The sequence below is a fragment of the Passer domesticus genome, chromosome 4, assembly GCF_036417665.1.
Source record: "Passer domesticus isolate bPasDom1 chromosome 4, bPasDom1.hap1, whole genome shotgun sequence".
Taxonomy (NCBI): domain Eukaryota; kingdom Metazoa; phylum Chordata; class Aves; order Passeriformes; family Passeridae; genus Passer; species Passer domesticus.
The window spans coordinates 15522183-15539566 of NC_087477.1; the positions used below are offsets into that span (position 1 = coordinate 15522183).

The window sequence follows — 17384 nt, forward strand, 5'->3', positions numbered from 1 at the left end:
TGTGGGCCTTTTCTTGATGAGGAACTGCCTGCACCTTTGGGCTCCAAGTTTAGCTCAGCAATGCCACTGGGTGTGGGGGGCAGCTATTTAAATGGCTGGCAGCAGCAGGGCCCCTGTATACACAGGGGGAGCAGGGCATGTGGATGGGCTCCAGAAGCACAGATCAGAGCTGGGGAAACCTGTCCCAGCCTACAGAACACTGCTCCTGAGCGAGGCCATTCTCTGGTGAGTTAATGCCTTCTGGAGCCCCATCCTAGCTCAGGGCTGTGGAGCTCCTCAGAGGAATGGATGATGAAGGCAGCACTGTGCTGGTGTAGGTGAGCTGTGTCAAATTGAGCTCACCCAGGTGCTTGGTTTAGTTCCTAAAACTATTCTGCTTCGTTCCTTCCAACTGGCTGCATCAGGACTGGGCTAACCCTCTGTTTCCATGTAGGTTTGTTTTTCTATGAGTCACTTAGAAGTATTACTGGCAGCTGGCTTCCTTTTTTTTCTTTTTAACTCAAAACTTTTTTTTTTCCACTACTGCTAAGACAGTAAAAAGGAAAGAGAAGTCAAGCAGGAGGTGTATAATTGGTTTGCTGGACTCACTGGTTTTGTTCTAGAGAAGGAAATGCTGACTGTGCATTGAGCAGGATTTTTTGTGCTGAATTCAGTTACTCTTATGGCAATGTAAAATCAACATGTGTGAAATGAGGGTGATGAAGAATTTAAGGCGTATGTAGGCTGGCATTGTTACAGGTTTCTCATTCATGAGCTGTTGTTTTCTTTATGTAAATAGGACTTGTGCCACCCCTCCACAGCATGGCAGAATTAGGTTTCAACAAAAAAAGATCTAGAGTAGGTTACAAGAGCAAAGAAATTTAAGCAGAGCTCTTGATTTCTGTGGTTACACTCGAGAAACCTTTATCAGACTTTTTAAGTGAGAAGCACCTTCGCAGCCCACCTTAGGCTCAGGACAGGCAGCCTGTCCATACAGCAATTAATGCTTGAACTCCCTGAAATCAACTGTTTCCAAAGTGCAGCCCTTCATTCTTTCTAGCGTTGGTTTCACATCACGTGCCTCTGCTGTGTTCAAGCAAGCTCTGTCATTTATCTCCCCAGCACCGAGCTGTGCGGAAAGGCACAAGGCAGCAGGACCACCTCACACTAGACGGAACGCAATCAATTCAGGGTGACTTGGAATGAAACACATGCTTTTCAAGGAAACACCATTTTGGTGCTTCTCTCCCACAAAGTCAGAGCAGGAACTGCAGCAGTTAATATCTAATGGGCTCTACCTTTCCCTGCTGCCAAACATCTGTGCCTGTGACTTCACCTTGCTGCCAAGCCCGGCCTGCTCCCTGACACTGCTTGGCAGCGTCGTGGACAAAGAGCAAGGGGAAGGGGAAGGCTGCTACCCTGTCCCCTGTCTAAGTGAAAAAAATCCCTGAGACATATGGTCTTGCATAAAATCACCACCCGAGACAAGCCTGGCGCGCGTTAGGTTAGTGAGAATATTCTAATTACACCAAGGCTGAGCAGCACCTCATTGGCAGCCACTGAGGAAAGCAAATGGAGATGACAAAACTGCGGGTCATGAGATGCGTATTTTAACAGCATCGGAACCTTTACCCCCAAATTACTAAAAACAACCCCAAAACCATTACTTACCAAGTAATGTAACTAGGAATCAAGACAAACTGTTACTTTCCATAACAGGAAAAAAAGTTGTTTGGGCTATTTATTTTTTTTTTCTAATTAGTAAGAAAAATCTGTCTCCAAGAAACTTCTCACTAAGGAGTCTGGATTTCATTTGGGCCTGTGACTGCTTCCTTTGGAGCCAGTTGTACAGCATCCCTTATGTAAGAGAGCTGCCAGGCGTGCAGGGCTGGCTGACAAGTCCCATCCCAATCACAGGGCACAGGCACGCTCACTCTAACCGGAGTCGTGTCAGTGCCGGTGCTGGCTTATCAAGCTCACTGTGCTCCAGGAGAACATTATATGGTTTGTAATATGTCAGAGAATGTCAAACTGAGGGCTGCACGGCAGTGAAGGGTAGAGCAGAAAGCATTCTATTCCAGGCCATTGATTCCTTTTAACAACTACATGCAGTAATTCCCAAAACTATCTCCTCAGTCTCAATCACATGGAAAACATAGTGCAGCGTTAGTTCTGAACCTTGCACCCAGTGCAGCTTGAAGATTAGACCATCCAAGGGGATTAAATAAGATGACTGATTTAATCAGAATAATTCTTTTAATGATAACTTGCTGCATTTCTCCTCCCCCAACCTCCTCAAAGGTCTAATAGTTTGCTTCCTGGATTCCCAGTGCATAAACCGAGCATATTTTCTTCCTACAGGAAATGATCCAATTAAGTTGATGTATAATTGATAATGAACCGTTTAAGCTGATTTTGGCCTTGAAAAATCTTAACCATGTCCAGTCAGCTGGCTGACCCCCCTTTATCCACGGTGGAGGGACAGCACTTGGGGAAAGGGAGGGAGCAGGCAGAGCACACTGCCCAAGGAAGTGGAGGGAGGTAGCCTAGCTCAAGGGGGCTGCACAGCAGCGGGGATTATTGAAAACCATGTAGTCCCTGATTGCTGCGCAGTACCCGAGCTGCAGCCTGGCCCCTGGGTTTGGACAGCCGAGTTTGGTGAGCAGCCACATTAGACATGGAACCAGAGTTCTCCAGTTTCTGATCCTGGAGCACCACTGAGGCAGTGGGGAAGTTTCCCACCCTCCCTAAACACAAATTCTGTTGCCTTACAGCAGGTACCAGCGGGAGATGCTGTTGGACTCCTGGGAGTTGGGTAATTCACCCTCCCCCAGTGCCAAAGCCAGGTCAGCCTGAGGAAGTGCTGCTGACAGCACAGCTGGAAAAGAAGGCGTCAGATCCATGGAGAGAAGCTGGACCATATCTCTGAGAAGCCAGTGCAGTAAGTTTATAAACATAAAGGCTAAAATTGTTCCTCACATGAAAACCTCTTGCCTACCTCAACAAAACTGACTCCCTCTCGCTAGACTTTGGTTTTGTCCCTGCCTGTGCACCACCTGGCTGTCCAACATGGTTTGGGGGCTTCCCTCCCTGCTGACTTTGTTAGTATGGCAAACAGGGACAGGTCTGCTCACCACCAAGTCTTGTCAGCAGCCTGCGGGGCCCCTCTCTGCTGTGTGTGCCAAGCACCGAGGCACAGCCATGGTGGCAGTGAGCATCACCACGCTCCAATGAGAGGTGACTCGGTGAGGGAGCGGCAGTGCTGAGCGTGCCGCTGCCGTGCATGGTGTGTGCAGCAGCTCCCTGCGGGCCCCGCTGCGCTGGCTGTCACCGAGCGGTGTAACTGCAACGCAGCAACACGCTGCCACGCACGGCGAGTGACACAGGAACCATCCAGCTGACATGGAAACCCCCAGGATACTCCGCAGATACCTTTCACTGGTGTCCAAAGGGATCGGAATGCCAGAGGGATTTTGCTGACTGCTCTTCTCAACAGGAGCAGACTTCCCTCCATCACCCACAGAATTTTACTGGAGAGAATTCATACTTTGATAGCAAACAATTTATTTTTTTTATAGCACTCCCTGCTCATACCTCTTTAGCCAGAGTCTGACACTGGGTGAACCTAGGGGTTTTAAGGACCTTGTGTGCATTTAACCCTTTGTTTGGCCTCACTGGTCCCAGGTGCACTCCTTGGATGGGTCTCAGTCAGTCCATGTCAGCCTGGGAGCTTGCACCCTGCAAACCCTGAGGTCTCCTCTCCCTTGGTCACCCCTTCACCAGGAGGCAGATCCTCAAGTATCCCAATTGGCAGCTTTTCCTGGACAAACTGACAACTTTATGCTGAGGCATAGGGCTTTTTCCCAAGAGGCTCAGCCAACTTGGAGAGAATTTTGCTTCAATTTACAATGCAACTACTCGGTTCACATGACTTGGTCTACTTTTTTTTTTGTTCATTATGTTTAACAGTGAGTTTCCCATGTAAATTTAAAAAACCAAACAAACAAAAAAAAAAAAAAACTGAGCACCTATGAAATGAACAAGCAGAAGGAGAGATTACCAATTCTATTTCTAATCCTTTTCAGGTAAAATTTTTAAGAAATTTTTGAACACTGGAAGATAAAACAACTCTAGGCTGACCCTTTTTTGACCTACTTCCTCTAAAGTTCTGCATGTATCAGTTCCTGTAGTCTTATCTGGTAAGTTTTTGTGGTGTTTCCTAAGAACAAAATACATTTTAACTTCCTGTATTAAGTGCTGTCAACTTACTTCAGTATAAAAATGTGTTTGTCTACTTAGAGCTGTCATACACTGATAATGTTACTTAAGTGAGTTCCCTTAATGTAACTTTTCAAAGTACCAGCCTTGTCCAATTCTGCCTGCAGAGACAACTAGATAACTTTCACTCACAAATCAGCAGAACTTCAGTTTAATTAAGGGTTTCATTTTCTTATCTAGTAGTGATCTGCTGCACGATGACAGAAACTGTGCCCTCCCAAAGCCTTCACCCTGTCCTGGCTCGCTCACAAGGCTACACTCCATGTAACAATAAGCCAAGCCCCATCAGTGACTTTCCTCAGAGCGCGGTAACTTGCCTTCAGCGTTTTGCTTTTAAGCTCTAGAGTTTTGCTCAGATTTATTCACACTGACAATGCTGTTTAGTTATGACCTTGTAAGCTAGGTATGAGCAATGCTGGCAGAGCAGGAAACTTTGCAAAGCAGCCCCCTCTTCAGAGGTCTGGACAGACTTTTAGTAGTGGATGTTAGCAGTGTAGTTGGATGTAGTTAGTAGTGTGGTAGTGCATGTTATTCAGCAGAAACAATGGCATGGAGGTACATCAACCCTTCACACATCCCTAGGGTTTTATCAGAACTGATGTCAAAACATGGCGCAAGCCCTCCAGCATCTAAGCCAAGGTTAGTCTAAACGCTCATTGCAATTGTCTTGGATGTTAATCCCCGGTCATGATTAAATAGGCATTGTGTATCTGTTCAGAGAAAACAAACTGGAGTAGCTGCTTATTCTGAAAGCAACTGCAGGAGCAGGTACAACAGATAGTCTGTGCTAAAATCATCACTTTTTTTTCTTAACACTAACAAACGCAGAATAAGTGCTCAGCTCTCCTGGAATACAGTACAAAAGTAACAGGATACCAGCCAAATAATCTCATACCTGGAGAGATCAGTGTAATAGATGCTCCTGCATCATCTACTCAGCAGTTCTGGGCTGTAGTTTTGCTCAGGGGCTTTAATTGCTGGGTTGCTACTATTTCTGAAGACAATGTTTTTTCTGAATAGAAATTGTTCAGCAACATTCACAGAGGGTTTCACAACTGCACCTTTGACTCTGTACTTTGAGCAGTACTGTTGTATGTTTGTGACCTATCTTCTTTTCATCTGGTTCAAAATTAGCTTTCCCCTTTAGATCAGTGTCTCCGAGTCTGTATTCTCTAGCTAACTTGCAAACTGAAATGAATTTATTACAAAGACTGAAAAGGAAAATGTGACTATTTCATGTTCAATTAGATCTATTTATCAGTGCTATAATGTTATGAGAATGAATTGTCACAATCACTCCCAACCCCTGCAAAGAAAAGTGAGTATTAATTATATTAACATACCAAATATCCTATTAATACCGCCACCACACATGCACTACAAAAAAAGCCCACACACACAGGCACAAAATCCAGACCAAGCAGAAACCCTGCTATGGATACTTCCATCCATGGTCTGTGGGAAAAGCTGAGCGTTGACATGTCTGGTGGCCAGGCTGTAAATAAAGCCTGAACCGACTCAGGAGCTCAGTCTGCAGAAGCAGGCCTTGCATGTAAGCTGTAGAACAGTGTGCATCAGTTGGCTTTCCCTGTCACTTTTAAGCTGTTACCTTGAAACAGAATGCTGCCATGCTCTGTGTTTGGTCCTGTTATACAGCTGTGATATGCACAAATCTGGGATTTTCACAGCCCGGTTTTTTATAAGTATCAGAAGCAGCTGGATCGAGGCTTGTGCAAACACCATCAGACATACCTTACCAGAAAAGCCTCCCTCCCTGCTGACACAGTAGTGAAGGTGCTTTAAAGTTCTGGGAGGTATGGACACCGCAGGCTGGCACTGCTACTAGCCAGAGACTGCCCAAAACCACCTTGGGTAATGGGACACGCTACGGCTTACGCTAACCTGCCGTGTGTTTGAATGCCAGGCTCTTCGAGCTGAGCTCCTCAGAAACCTCGAGCAACCATAGTCCTGCTGCTTCCTGAAAGGAGCGGGGGAGTGCGGAGGCCTGAGCCCTCAGAAGTGCCCATGAGCAGGTCAGTGACCCTTGCTTGAGGGGAAACGCCAAACGCGAGCACGTTTACTCCTCTATCCCTGACATGCTTATTTGCAAAGCAGTATCCTTGGAAACACCACGTCATCAGCTAGGGTTAAACATCCAGCCCTTATAAAAAAGCCCATCACTGGCACTTGGATCATTTGCACCAGCAGCATTGCTGAATCCCAGGAGTCCTTCAAATGGCACAGAGTGAGATTTTAAATAGTAAAGGTTTTAGGCAGTGCCACATGGGCTGCCCTGTCTTTTCAGGGGAACAAATCTCAATGCATCAAAAGATGGATTAATTTTCTTTAGAAAGCTCAAGGAAGATTCTGGAACTACACTTATTTTAAGTAACAAGGGAAATAAGTTGCTGCATTACGGCATTCACAAAAACCACAGTGTTCAAAGGAAGTGATAAATTCGTGACTGTGTAGTATCCTGTATGTGAGTAGTATCCTCTTGTTATTTTAAAAAAAAAGAAAAGGAAAGGGAAATGAATGACAGTGGGCTCTCTCTCAGAAAAAGGATTTCATTATTGCTTTTGACTTCTGCCAGTAAGCCTGTTTGCAATGTGCTGCCTACATGCAGCAGCAGCACTGTTAACCTTGCGTAAAAGAGACAGCCTTCAGTCTAAAATGAGACAAATAAATTTTGTGTTCACAACCATAGGTGTCTTAACACGTGGCTGAAACAGTGTCAAGCCACTGATCACAACCAAAATGTTTCTCTTTGATCCCTTCCTGCGAACCACAGTCATCAGCTTAATGGCCTCATCTCACCGACAGGAGTTTCTCATGCCATGCTGAAAACTGGAACTGAGTCTTAACACTTATTGGGATAACAAGTGGTTAAGGTCATGGATTTAAAGCACTTCTCTTGGTAAGTACAGGTTAATTCCTAGATTGCACCTATTCCCCAGATTTTAAGCAGTTGTTTGTTCTCAAGTCTCCCAGAATAACAATCTCCATTTTTTCCAGACTAAACCCAAAGCAGTCATTTATCAGAGCATCCCCCGAACTTCACACATGAACTCCCCTCTCCTTGGGAAGAGTCCTTGAATTCTACACGGGGTCTGTGCACCAATAACTGCAGGAGGTGCAAGCAGTGCTCATTTACAGAACTGCCTCTCTAAGGTAATGGGGAGGAACTTCATCTACTGCAACTCCTGCCTTAGGAACCAGCTCTGCCTGGAAGTAGGACTGGAGAGTATGCTCTAATCTTGAGGAACGGTAAAACTTATTGCCTGGTACTCACAGAATTGATTATCCCCTTAAGTGCTTGGAATCCTCCAGTGACAGGGAAGACTTGCTCTTTCACATCAGCAATTCTTTCCAGCTTTGGAGAGAAAACGCATGCAAACACATGAATCATCTGGCAAACTAAATTCCTCACAGTGCTTTACACCCTTAAAATTTAAATGGATGTCAGTCCTCATCAATTCCTTGAAGAGAGGGAAACTTGAGAGCTCTCTCACAGCTAACTAAGAGTTTTCAGAACTGTAGGACTTATCACAGCCGACTGCAGCTAGCAAAATGCTGGCTAGTCATCATGGCAAGCATCACACTGAAGAAGCTTTTCAGGGCCTGTATCTTGGCAGTGATTTTGTACCTCTGTCCAGAATTACCTTTCCTGTTTGCTCTGCCTTTCACTAAAAGCTCTTTCTCTGCACTTCTGCAGGAAGGAGCCTTTTGTATACCTCTCCTTGAAGCCACTTTGACCGAACAGGAGTAGCTACAGTGTTCACTGGAACACAGCAGCTCTGGAACACTTTCCAGTGAAGGACATGAATCCCAGGTTCGTTTCCTTATCCCAAGACTGTTACATAGATACTGCTTGCATCTTGTCCACAGCTCCTCTGTTCACGTGATCAGTACCCTGAGCTGGTTGCCATTCCAATGAGAGGGGCTTGCCTGCACCCTCCCGCTGGCAGCTCCCAGTTAACAAGGGGATTTCCAACGGGTCTCCTCGGCAGTGAGCACAACACCCACACATTCTATTTATGTCTACGTATACATCTGAGTGTGCTTCCTGGGCCAGAGAAGACATTACACTGCCTAATGTAAGTAAAATTAAATTTCTGTGCTATTTAACATCAACTCTGTAAAACCCTGGGTTGAGGTACTGCCTAGTACTCTATAATAGTAAAGGTCTTATTCTTACCTGTTCTTGTTCAAAATCCTGGACACCAACACAGTAAACTCTCGCTCCCAGCTCTCGGGATTTCCTTGCCTGTGGCATCATAGAACAGAAAATAAGCATTTTTTTTAATTCAACAAGGCAGCAGCCAAAGTCTGCAGAGCATGACACGTATTTCCAGATGGTGCTCACCTCCTTCTCTGCATACAGGGGAATCTGACCATCCAGCTTGCCATCAGTTAGTGCAATGATGATACTAGAGAACCTTGAGGCTCCTTGCTTCGCAATTTGCACGTTGGCCTGAAAACAACAAAATTGATTATCCACCTTAAAACTATACCCGAACCTTTAACCATGATGCATCTTCTAAGCATCTAATACAGCATCTCTCTCATGGCAATCCTCTGCCTCCCTTGAACTCACTACAGGCAAGGAAACCCCTCATCAGTCCTTTCCAGCCACCACTGAGCCAATCTCTAAAGCGCTGGGGTCACTTACCCATCACCCCATGCTGACATGCAGTTCTTCCAGGACAGATCTCTTCAAATTCACAGTTAGGATTTCGTTTGCTACCCCCCAGCTTTCAATGCAGTCAGTAGGTCCCAAGATACAAAAACAATGGCTTAAAACTTTTTTTTAATAGCAACAAAATTCCCTTTGCTCAGCTTATCATTGTGCAGATCCTGCTTGCAAGGCTCTACAGTCACTGGGGAATAACTGACTGTTCTGTAACAGTGAAAGCTTAGTTCCTCACCTTCAGGGCCAGGGCTTTCATCAAACTGCATTATTTGAACAAAAAAAAATAAAAGTGGCTGGGAACTCCATAATTAAGAGAGTCCAAAATGAAGAGCACTTATCTCTGGATCACTGCTCTGTGTGGTAAACTCTCCCCAGGGAGAGCACTCTGGAAGGCCCCGCAAGCCCCGCAGCCCTGCCCAGCTGCGTGGGGCTGTTTACCATGTCACTGGGATGCTGGCTGAGCTCTGAGATCCACCCCACAGACCCCTGCTCCGTGAGAAGGAGCGAGCCAGAGAAATTCCACATGGCAGATTGCTGTGATGGCTAGTCATCTTCTGCTTGGGATCTGCAGAGTGTCTGGGCAACCCTGGGACCACTCAGTCAACCAGAGAGATTTGAGCAAAACAGACTGATAAATCTATTTATGTTGCAGGTTGTTACCCAAAGTCTGAGAACAGAGGATGTGTTGATTGCAAGAAGATGAGTAAAACCTACCTGTTTTAGTCCTTCATGTATGTATGTCTCACCTGCTGGTGTCACCTCCTCCAGATCCTTTAGACCTTTCTTGATTTTTTCCCTGTGAATGAAAAAAAGGTAAGAGCCTGTTTGTGTGACCTGAAGTATGAAAAGGGCGTAATTTATCAGTTGAAAAAAGGTATTTGTCCTCAAGGAGAACTGAAATGAAAAGCTGTAAATTAGAGCCTTTACCTAGAATCCCATGTGGAGGCAGACTGTGTGTTCATGACAGAAGTGGCGCTGTGGGAACAGGTATTTCAGACCTATCTAACAAAATATGCTTCAGTGAGTCAAAAAGCTGGGATCAAGGAAAATGTCCAGGTGGAGCAGATATTGCAAAGAGGTGGCAAAGCCTCAGCATTACATAGACCAGTGGAAATTCTGTTGCATTAGGTCTATTTTGCTACTCAACCAACTCTGCTTCCAATCACATTGCAGTTAAAGAAGAAATCCCCTAAAACAGCAGTTCTATTTCAGCAGAAATCTTCCAGACCAATATGTACAAATTTAATCACACAGAACTGAACTTCAATAATTAAAACCTTTGCCCTGAAGAAAACATCAATAGGCAAATGCAGCATTCTCAAGACACCTTTTGTTCGCATGGGAAAAGAGCAGGATTGAGGACAGATTTAAAATTTGACTGTTACAACCTTTTTGTGTGACCTTTCATAAGACATCCCACACAGGTCCACAGCTCACTTAGATTTAACGGCAGAATGCATCTGCTCCATGATTTTTCACAAGCAGTACAGCAGATCCACCTGGAAGATGCTCTCTAACTATGGAGCTGAAATGGTTAAAGTTGATAGACTGCACCACAGGAATTATTTCCAGTGAAATCAGCACAAGTGGGGGGAACAAAGGCAGGGAGACTACTGAAAGAATCAAATCTGGAGAGTCTTCATTCTTCTGCACACACAGTTTCAGCCAAGTCCATGGAAAGTCATGCTAGGAAAGGATGAGCAAAAACTAAGAAGGGGCAAAATTTGGGCCAGAATATATAGAACACTGTGACAAATCTAGGTGAGAAAGAGGAACCCAGCAGGGGTGAGGAGATGGAGGGAAAATACATCGCGGGATGCGTGAAAGCTTTCCTTAGGCCAGACCAAATGAGAAAGAATGCATATGCCACACTGCCTGAATGCCACCCACTCGTCATTTGTTCCACGGATGGGCTTCCTCTATGTTTAGCAGCTCTGTTCCAAAGTACAATCCGTAGCTGGAATAAGCTCCCCGTCACAGGATCCACTGATACAACCAGGGAGGGGAGGGAGTAGAAGAGATATGTGGCATTGAATGTATGGAAGGGAACAAGTTATGTAAGATAATACAATCTGTTTGATCCAAATATTTTACATTCAGCATCTATAGAAACAACTTGCAAGTGATTATGTACGAACGCAGATTATAAACCACAGAGTTGGTGCTTGCCAGAAATGAGTGGCAGCACATCACAGGCGTTAGTGCTCTGCTGCCAAGAAACAAGCAGCAACTCAAGTCCCAGTTTTCTGAAACAGATTTTATTTTGCAAAAATAGCTTTTGTACAATCAGTTCGGTTTTATTTATCTGCAATGTCTTGTGACCCGGTCGCACAGCAATCTCTGGTGCTGCCAGGCCTCTGCCTACAAGGGGTTGCAGAAAAATCTTTGGTAGAGTGAGCTCTTTTAGCTGTGTTTAATCAGGCACCATCTCGTGCCCTGAGGGCACAGCTGCACCAGACAGACCCAGCCAGATGTCAACTAGCTCCCACCATTCTCCAAGCTGGTCAAGTGCAAGCGGGTCCTGGTCTGGATGTCAGAAGGCCAGTGTGGATGCAGGACATGGGACCCCAGAACCCACAGGAGGGGGGCTCCATCACTCTAAAACTCACCCCTGGCTGGTCTGAAGGCCAGGCACGGGGGCTCGTACCTGCCTGCACTGTCCTAGTCCTGAATGCGACTCAGCAGTCAACCAGTCACAGCACTCAGGACCCCCATTCCTGCTTCTCAGTGCTCTCACAACTTCCCTTTCTCTGGTTTCTGAAAGGCTGTTTGGTGGTCACGGAAGTCCCCAGGGAAGTTCTGGTTGTATAATTCATCTGTACTGTGACAGCAGAGCCCTCAGCCTGTGTGCCCAGACATCCCACGGCACAGCTCGGGAACGCTAGCAAAGGCTGAGGGCCACTGCTTTGTGGTGCAAGTCAGAAAAGGGATGGAGGTGGAAGAGGCAAAACAGAATCAGCAACTTGCAGCCTGTCTGTGTTTGGGCTGAATAAGTACAAATTTAATATCTTTTACCCACTCAGCATATGTGCTGCAGCCCATTTCTGTGTTTTAGCACAGGCACAGCTAATTTTTAATAGCTACCCCGTCTGTTCTCTCTCTAAGCTGTGTAACTGCCTCAGACAGCTCCTCCAGCAGCAGCCAGGCAAACACCGCTGCTAATACCCATGCAGATTCCAGAATGGGTGTTCTTAACTCCTCAGAGTGGGGGACAGTATTCTGTATGTCTTTTCCATGTTGTATTCCACCTATTGAAGTGCTGGAATCTTGAATTATCTCAATGTGATGAGCATACGAGCACTGGCAGGAGATGGTGGCTCTCACTGAGCATGTGTTTCTGGTGAGAAATGAGGCTGTGTGCTGCAAGGCAACAGGCTCATCCCTAACAAACGAAGGCAAACAAAACAGGTACTTGGGGTTTGCTGCTAAGAAGGATGTGCAGTAAACAGGAAAACACACACACGTGTCAGTGAAACCGAGAGGGGAAGTGTTCTTTGACAAAAAGAGGGATGGCTCCATCTCTGATGAGGCAAGCTGTCCTACTGGTGAAAGGAAACCCTGCACAAGCCTCCTCAGATGCATCATTTAGAGGAGGCTTATGCCTTCTAGGCCTCTTAAATACTACAGAGGGTTGATCCACTTAAAAGAATTACTCTGCTTCAAACCTGAGGCCTCCTGCACGGGCTCCAGATGAAAACCACATCAGTGGCCAAGTCTGCTGTACTCGATACACGCAGCAGAACGCACTCTCTGCAGATTGAGTCTCTTTTGGCAAGCTGCCCTGGGCCCACGTGCAGGGGCAGCTCACGCGACTGAGGCCCCAAATGCGTCTATGTCTCACACATCCCTGTGAAACCAGGAGCAGTCAGTGCACCACTGGACTAGGGACAAGGACAGGATGGTTGGTCATGTAACCAGGTACTCAAGCATCCTACTTTCCCACCTTCACTAGCACCATCTCTCTTTATCTCCAGCAGGAGTTTCACCCAGGCAGAGGCAGCAGGGCTCGTCCTGGCCACTGGCACTGGTCAGTGCTGCCAAAGCAGGCTCACAGAAATCTGAACTGCTGCTGGCCAGCACAGCTGGCCAAAAGAGAACAAAGGCAACATCATGCCAGCTGGATGGCATTCCTGCGGGTACCCACTGTCCCAAACCACGTGCTTTCCAACAGTAAGCCCTAAAGGTGAGTGCACCAATCTTTGTTTACTACTTATTGCACAGTATCTAGCTCAATGTCACGAAAGTGTGTGTTTAAAATGGGCTTTAAGCACTGTGAGAAGGCTGTTCCACCTGGGTGCTGCTGTTATTCTACGGGGTTATTGTAGCACTGTCTGTACTGTGATTAACAATGACTTCTCTTTACAGAGTTAGTCACAGCACTGCCCACACTCACAAAATATTTGGGATTTTGGGGGCTTTGGCACTATGCTGTGGCCTTCTTTATATCCACAGCTTTATTGTGCAGTAAACCCAGCAAGAATATTGTGCAAACAATCAGAAGCCTAAGGCTTTCCAAACAAAAAAATTCTGCCCTACTTTGATCTGCTGGGAAGAAATTGTGGTTTCCTGACATTTGGGAATTAGCAAGTAAGCCAGGGCAAAAACACGCCTGCAAGTCCAAAGTGCACGTAACAAATCAAGGCTGTAACATCTCATAATCACCCTCAAAAACACCCATCCCCAGAACTGCAGTGTGCTTAGCATCCTCATCTTCTGTTGGGAACAATGGGGGCCAGACAGTCTCAGTATTTTTCCTCTGTTGACTTCTTTAATATCTAAAAGGACAGCTGCTCCAGCTATGTCTGTCCATCCTTACCTGTGTACATACGGCCACAGTCATCCTCTCTTTGTAATTCCCCCTGAATTAGAAGGGTGGCACTTTGCTTCCCCTGACACACTCGCAGGAGCATCAGCCAGCCCTGAACTAGAGCCAAGGCCCTCAAGGGAAGCCACTGGATCTGCAGAGGCTCTTCCTGTGCTTTACAGGAGGCTTCTGAGAAAAACACGAGTGTGTCCCTGGCTCCAAGTGTGCCACAGACTGGCAATGAAAAAGGCGCTTGTGTCCTGGTGGCGAGCTTCCAGCAGCCCGGCCGGCATTTCAAGTGGTCTGCGTGCTATCAGTGCTGCCTCTCAGGCCTGATAAGGAACAGGCCACTGACAGCCTACTGAAATGGAGAGAAAGGACCTCATTGACTTCAGCAGGCCTCAGAACAGGCTCAAGTGTCCTCTCCTGACCCCTCTCCAGCCATCTGGAAAAATGACTTATAAGCTTCTCTCTGCCCACGGAGAGCAGATCCACTGTCCCAGTCCGGATGGGGGGGAAGTGGCTGTTTTCAAGTCAGACCACTCTTTAAATGCTAAAATAGGAGGGGCTCAGACCTGAGTTTTTAGACATCTCAGATGTCAGCTACATTTCTGCCTGTTGCACAGCAGGTCTTTTCAGGAGGTCTCATACTTGTTGTTATGCGTTGTTTAAAACAAACAAACCCACAGCAGAGCTAAGCAACTACAGCACACCACATTTTGCACTGACCCCACTAATGGGAGCAGAAAGGATGGACCACCTTACTTCCACCCTGCCGCAGGTCTGTGGAGTGACTCCTAAATGGTTTATACACAGGTTCAAAACCCAGAAGGCTGTACATGGCGGTAGCTTCTGGACAGAAGGGAGAGAGCAGAGGTCATGTTGGTTTTGAGAAAGCTGAGAGGATACGGAAGGACTCTGACAGCAGTGCCACTGTCCTCTGCTGAGAGCACTCAATCCACACGACCATTTCCCAATTTCTGGGAGTTCGGTAATAATTTTTGCAATATTTTCTTCACTATCAGTTTCTCCTCCTTCTGTTTCCCCCCACCCATCCTTAAGATATCTTAGCTGCAAATCCTTACTTGCTTTAGAAATCAGACTGAGCAGCCTTGAATTCCAGTGCCTTCAAAACCGTCCACCAAAACTTCAGGCCCACCCATACATCACCACAGTGTCAGGAAGATCTCACACCCTTAAGGCGGCACCAACCCCACTGTCTAAAACAAGCCCTGAAGTCCAGATTAGGAAATACAAAACAAAATACCTACCTTACTTGAGAATATGAGAAATATTTATTTACCATCTTATACTTCTCCTAGACATGAAAAAATCCTGAAAACCACAGAATGGTTTGAATGGTTTTTGCTTTACAAAAGCAAATGGAAGCATCATTCTCACACTGTGCCAAGCGAGATGCAGAGTCACACAGAGATGAAAACATTACTGCTAGTTTTTCTGCAAAGCAGTGGCAGAGGTAACATCAAGGATTTGTTTCCCATCATTCCTCTCCTTCCTTTTCTATGAGGCTATCCTCATATGGTCACAAAATTAAATCAGCTCTGCAGGGTGGCTTCATGACTGGCCACCACTTAGAGATATGAGTTGTTGTTCTGTTCCTGTTACTGCTGCTCTGGTTCAGAAAGGGCAGAGGGAGGGAGGGAGGGAATTAAAAAAGCAGAGCACTAACCTGTCTCCAGTTAGCGGCATAATGACGTGTGCCTGGGTGGAAAACACGATGAATGACAGTCTCATCTTGGGGCTTCAGGAAAGCGAAAAAAGGCAGAAACACATTTCAGAGAAACACACAGATGCACAGCATTTCATTCACTTATTCAGGTCTCATTCACAAGATCTTTATCCTCCACCCTCCTAGGAATGTACTTTTGAACTACAAACCCAAAACGAGAGGAGTTAAAGCATTGTTGTGCACCTTCTCCTCACCCAGATGCTCGGGAACGGAGCAGCAGAACTGTTACTCTCTCCCAAGTGACAGTCTCTGGTGATGTGGCACCCCCAGGCACGGCAGGTAAGGCACACCCTTTGGAATTGTCAGGGCTGCCAAGGCAGGCACACCACTCAGCTCCCTCTGGCTCCCATGTGTACTAATCAGACACACTTCCCACCTTTGAAACCGACCCTGGCAATTTCCCCTTTTCTTTCAGGGTGACACAATGTCGATTTCCAGCCCTGCTTTTTGTTTATGTTTATCAAATCCTCCCAGTCTCAGAAGCAGTGCCTACTGACTGCCCCAGCCCCCAGAAAGCAGCATGCAGGGTCTTCCAGAGTGACACTGCCTTTGTTCCTCTGGCCAGAGACTTGTGAGACTTGAAAACTTCTTCCCTGAAAGCATCATGGGAAATGTCATGGTAAAAAGCAATGCTATATGAACTGATTTTATTGAGGAATTCAATCTTTTTTGTAAATTTATTTTTAAGAAGGTCACCTGTCTCTTTGCACAAGGTTGCAGTGAATCATATCTACCTAGCAGTGGAAAACATTTAGGAGTTGCCTGATACTCTGGAGGCCCAAGACAGGAATTTTCCCAAGGTAAGTTGTACCATCTCTCCTGCATGATTTTAAATTTTATACAGCGCAATTTTAATATATTCACTAACTTTGTAATGTACTGTACACGAGTATCAACATTAATTAATCAGGTTATGGTTAGGACTTAACACTTAAAAAGCTGAATATCCATGTTTTCATTCCACTGATGTCACTGATGCAGCTTCAAACTATTGACATCAAGGGAATCTAAGTACTTTTTTCCTTTTTTTTTTTTTTTCCCTTTGTTTTGTGTAATTCCAGAGCTTACAAAACAACTTCAAAAAGTTTCTGTCGCCCCCTGGACAGAAGTTTTGCATAAGTTTACAGAAGATTTGCTTTTGACAAGATGACAATAAGCTATATTTGCTTATAAAAGGCTAATTGGATCATCCTGTTCTTAGCAAGCCAAGATTATAACTGCACTCTGCACTGGGTTTTCCTCAGCAAATCCTTCCACAGCATCTCCCCCTTTGTGTGGTGAGGGATTCAATGGGTTTATTCTGGGTTTTGTGGTAGGGTTTTTTAAAGCAAAGCACTGCAATCTTCAGTTGTTTGTACAGAGCAGTCAGCCAGGATTTGCAGCAGCTATTTCAAGAGGAGCTGGACTTGCCCGACAACACTGCTGACAGTAACAAAGTTGATTATATGTAAGTACAACAAATACAGTGTTACATGGCATGGGCTTCCTCTGAGTTTGAGCTGTAACACTGCTCCCCTCCTTTCGACCTGCACTATATATTAGCGCTTATGTTTACATGTGTTCAAGACTGCTTCTTTATACACCTCTCCAAACACGGAATTGAGCAGCACTCCCTCAGAAACTAGGCACATGGCATATTGAAAAACAAGTTTAAAAAAAAACTTTGAATCACATCTGAGAGTCATTTAAGAAAGTGAGTATTTAAAGACACATACAGTCACCTTTTTGCTGAGCTCCAAGCACAAGGAAAAAAAAAATAAAAGTTCCCAATATTTTCCAGCAATTTGGGTCTTAGAAACCAAACTTTTAATGTGTTTGAGGAACACATCCCCTGAGCTTGGAAAAGCACGGGGACCAGGGGAGGGGGGGGATGTTTAACA

General features: G+C 45.7%; 1 protein-coding gene and 1 long non-coding RNA gene across 4 annotated transcripts in view; one reads left to right on the top strand and one right to left on the bottom strand.

The window, feature by feature from the left end:
• Positions 1-17384, bottom strand: part of ANTXR2 (ANTXR cell adhesion molecule 2) — a 77854-nt gene that overhangs the window by 59560 nt on the left and 910 nt on the right. For both annotated transcript variants that reach the window (XM_064416325.1, XM_064416326.1), the window contains exons 3-7: positions 15445-15516; positions 9665-9746; positions 8624-8731; positions 8456-8524; positions 7550-7630 (exon numbers count right to left, since the gene is read on the bottom strand). In XM_064416325.1, the coding sequence (XP_064272395.1) occupies positions 7550-7630; positions 8456-8524; positions 8624-8731; positions 9665-9746; positions 15445-15516 (412 nt within the window). The remainder of the gene's footprint in view (positions 1-7549; positions 7631-8455; positions 8525-8623; positions 8732-9664; positions 9747-15444; positions 15517-17384) is intronic.
• Positions 10-16945, top strand: LOC135298585 (uncharacterized). Of its 2 annotated transcripts, XR_010360591.1 has the most exons (15): positions 10-225; positions 2754-2920; positions 4065-4178; positions 4438-4565; positions 6182-6290; positions 6965-7174; positions 7273-7428; positions 7973-8089; positions 9603-13133; positions 14571-14745; positions 15077-15231; positions 15631-15783; positions 15920-16123; positions 16218-16304; positions 16566-16945. It is a non-coding gene; the product is annotated as an uncharacterized LOC135298585 (long non-coding RNA). The 2 variants fall into 2 exon arrangements; XR_010360590.1 differs by lacking the exons at positions 4438-4565; positions 15920-16123 and having other exon boundaries at positions 61-225; positions 16853-16880.